General features: G+C 53.1%; 1 protein-coding gene across 1 annotated transcript in view; it reads left to right on the top strand.

Moving 5' to 3' along the window:
- Window positions 1–561: 561 nt before the first annotated feature.
- The window catches only part of Tspyl2 (TSPY like 2), a 5,653-nt gene continuing 2,987 nt past the window's right edge, over window positions 562–3,227 (top strand). Inside the window, exons 1-4 of the mRNA XM_050131208.1 lie at window positions 562–1,484; window positions 2,594–2,671; window positions 2,771–2,882; window positions 2,964–3,109. Of these exons, the coding sequence (XP_049987165.1) occupies window positions 702–1,484; window positions 2,594–2,671; window positions 2,771–2,882; window positions 2,964–3,109 (1,119 nt within the window). The 5' untranslated portion in view covers window positions 562–701. The remainder of the gene's footprint in view (window positions 1,485–2,593; window positions 2,672–2,770; window positions 2,883–2,963; window positions 3,110–3,227) is intronic.

Here is a 3,227-nt window from a genome sequence, read left to right as displayed (position 1 = left end):
AATTGCTAGTACATCAAAGCAACCTGCATCTGAGGGGCTACAGCACTCCCCCCCACACACCCCCCCTCCGCTTCCCGGCGCCATGAGCTGTTGGGGGAAGGGACGGATTTTTAAGAAGTGCGTAGTTGATCTGGAGAGCGGGGCGGGGAGAACCACAGCGAGGCTCTCTGATTTCATTGGAGCACATTTCGTTCCTTGGTGCTTGCGCACTCCCAGCCACCCGCCCCCGGTCTAGTCTTTTGGTCTTCCGAATCGCTGGTACTTTTCCCATTGGATAAAACACCGCAAAACGAGGGTGAGGGGTTTCTTCCCCTAGCTTTCCTCACAGCCAATCGCCCTGCAGCTTTCCTCACATCGCTGAGGCAGTCAGCCTGATGATTGGTGGGAGCGAAAGGAACCAATTAGAAAACGATGACGTGTAGTGTTGGCAAGCGGATTGCGTGAGAGAAGGCAGGGGTTGAGGGAACGCTAACTCCTCCTCCGAGGCCAGCAGCCAATGGGTGGGCAGAACAGACGCCTTGTCAAGGAGTGGGCGGGGCCTCGGCGACTGGCGCTGTGGGAGGGCACGTCAGAGCGAGGTGGTGCGCAGAGCTGGTCGCGTGAGGTGTGGCGGCTCCGCTGCAAGTGCGACTGGTGGCGTCGGCCTCGTCTGAGAGCAGAGAAGAGCCCGTGCGATTCTCTGAGCTTTGAGCGCGGTCACCATGGACCGCCCGGATGAGGGGCCTCCGGCCAAGACCCCGCGCCTGAGCATCTCGGAATCCTGCCTGCCGCCCCCGCCACCCCCGCCGCTCCTGCGACTGCCGCTGCCTCCACCCCAGCAGCGTCCGAGACCCCTGGAAGAAACCGAGGCTGCACAGGTGCTGGCTGACATGAGGGGGGTGGGCCCCACGCTGCCCCCACCACTGCCCTATGTCATTCTCGAGGAGGGAGGGATCCGCGCGTATTTCACCCTGGATACTGAGAGTCCCGGCTGGGATCCTGCAGTGGAATCAGGATTCGGGGAGCCCCCTCCCACAGGGATCATGCAAACACTCCCCTCCTCAGAAACCGCGGGGGGAAGCGTGGAAATTGACTTTCAGGTTGCAGAGCCCAGCAGCCTTGCTGGAGAGAAGGCCCTAGAAACCTGTAGCTTAGGGGGGTGGGGGCCCCAGATGTTAGTAGGTCCAAAGAGGAAGGAAGAGGCTATCATCATAGTGGAAGATGAGGATGAGGATGAAAAGGAAAGTATGAGGAGGCGGCTGCGATGGCGCAGGAGGAGGAGGAGGAAGCAGAGGATGATGAAGGAGAGCCGAGAGAGGAGTGCCCAGAGGATGGAAAGCATACTGCGGGCCCTGGAGAGCATTCAGATGGACCTGGAGGCGGTGAACATCAAGGCAGGCAAGGCCTTCCTGCGTCTCAAGCGCAAATTCATCCAGATGCGAAGACCCTTTTTGGAGCGCAGAGACCTCATCATCCAGCACATTCCAGGCTTCTGGGTCAAAGCAGTATCCTTCTCATCGATATTCATGGGCCAGAAGCCCATGATTGAAGGGGAGATGTGCAGAAGAGAAACAAGGGGTGTGGGGGAGGGTCGGAGATGGGAATGAATCTCCATTAGAAGATTCTAGATTGAGTGGGATGGCAAGAGGACAAAATAGAATAAAAACTGGACTGCAGATAGGAAAAGGGTAGCACCGTAACATTAAAGAAAATGGATCACAGACAGTAAAGGGGGGGAGGGGTGGCTGAGAAGGCACATAACTGGTAAACAGGATCACAGATAGTGAAGGGGGGGGGATACAGGTAATGAACTGACCATTGGGAGGGAGGGCAAATGAACTTCATGAAAAGTGCTGAAATCACAAAAGGCTCTGTACGCACGAGTCTCTGCTTAGATATCTAGAGACCTCAAAGCTGTCCACAGTACCTCCCTTAGAGGGGAGAGGGTAGAACACCTGAAGAATCAGAAGACCACTTTGATGTGGAGGTCAAGTGGTTAAATGAAAGAAAAGGTAGAACAGGAAGATTCCAATCTACTATTGGTGACTGTTGAGCTCATCCCCAGGAAACATATATATATATATATATATATATATGAAATGCATAGGTTCACCATTTTAATAGAATTTATTTAGATAGAAATACTTGGCCCATGATGCAACGTGTCACATGATCACAGGCCCTCAGCAGTTTCCATACCTAAATGTGAGGTAACAGGGCGTAAGCATACCAACCACCAGAGCCATCTATCTATCATGTGCATACTGACCATCAGCCCCTGTCCATGTAACATGTAAATACAGGTTCTTGGTAACCAGATACATTATCACTTAGACCTGGGCTTTCAGCTCCCAGACACAGCATTTTGTGAACATAAGCACCTGTCACCAAGAAGCACGGATCACATGAACGTGGCCAGAGAGCCTTAGCATCCAGACACGCAGCAAATCTGAACCGTGGCAGCCTAGCACTGAGGCTGAGCATTGCATAACCACTCATTTACTCCACATTTGTCACTCAGACACAGAAGGAACCCTCCTGCTCCGACCCGTTTTGCTCTGTCCTCTTTCATATTGAACAGTAAATCCTTGACCTAAACTGCTCCACTCATTAGTTCCTCAACCACCCCAAAATTTCAATCTTGATCAACCAACGTGATGAAGACATTTTCCGCTACTTGACCAATCTTCAGGTCAGACCAAGGAGGAAAGCCAAGGATCCTTAGAGGTGAGGGGGGGGTGGGAAGGGCCACGGAAGGGATACATACCACCATTACCCCCACCCTGAGCAGGTACAGGATCTCAGACATATCTCCATGGGCTACAAGATGAAGCTGTACTTCCAGACCAACCCATACTTTACAAACATGGTGATCGTCAAGGAGTTCCAGCGCAATCGCTCAGGTAAGCGTCAGTCCCAGAATAAATCAGTGGCCCCCATCTTATCATTTCTACTCTCTTCTTCATTTCTTCCTCTTTTTCTAGGCCGGCTGGTCTCTCATTCTACCCCAATACGTTGGCACCGAGGCCAGGAACCCCGGGCCTATCATCGCAGGAGCTATGACACCAGACAAAGCTTCTTCAACTGGTTTTCCAACCACAGCCTCCCTGAAGCTGACAGAATTGCTGAGGTGAGGCCCCCTACTGGCATTGCCAAGGAAAGCCTTGCAGACTTGCCTCTGGGTGCCTGAGAAATTGGGGGTGGGTTCTAGGGCTTATACTCATGGCTCTTTTCTCCCTCCCCCCCCC

The sequence above is a fragment of the Alexandromys fortis genome, unplaced genomic scaffold (genome assembly GCF_014885135.2).
Source record: "Alexandromys fortis isolate MF-2015 unplaced genomic scaffold, M_Fortis_MF-2015_v1.1 scaffold_373, whole genome shotgun sequence".
Classification (NCBI taxonomy): Eukaryota; Metazoa; Chordata; class Mammalia; order Rodentia; family Cricetidae; genus Alexandromys; species Alexandromys fortis.
Note: the sequence above shows the minus strand (reverse complement) of the source record. Positions and strands in the feature narration are given on the sequence as shown.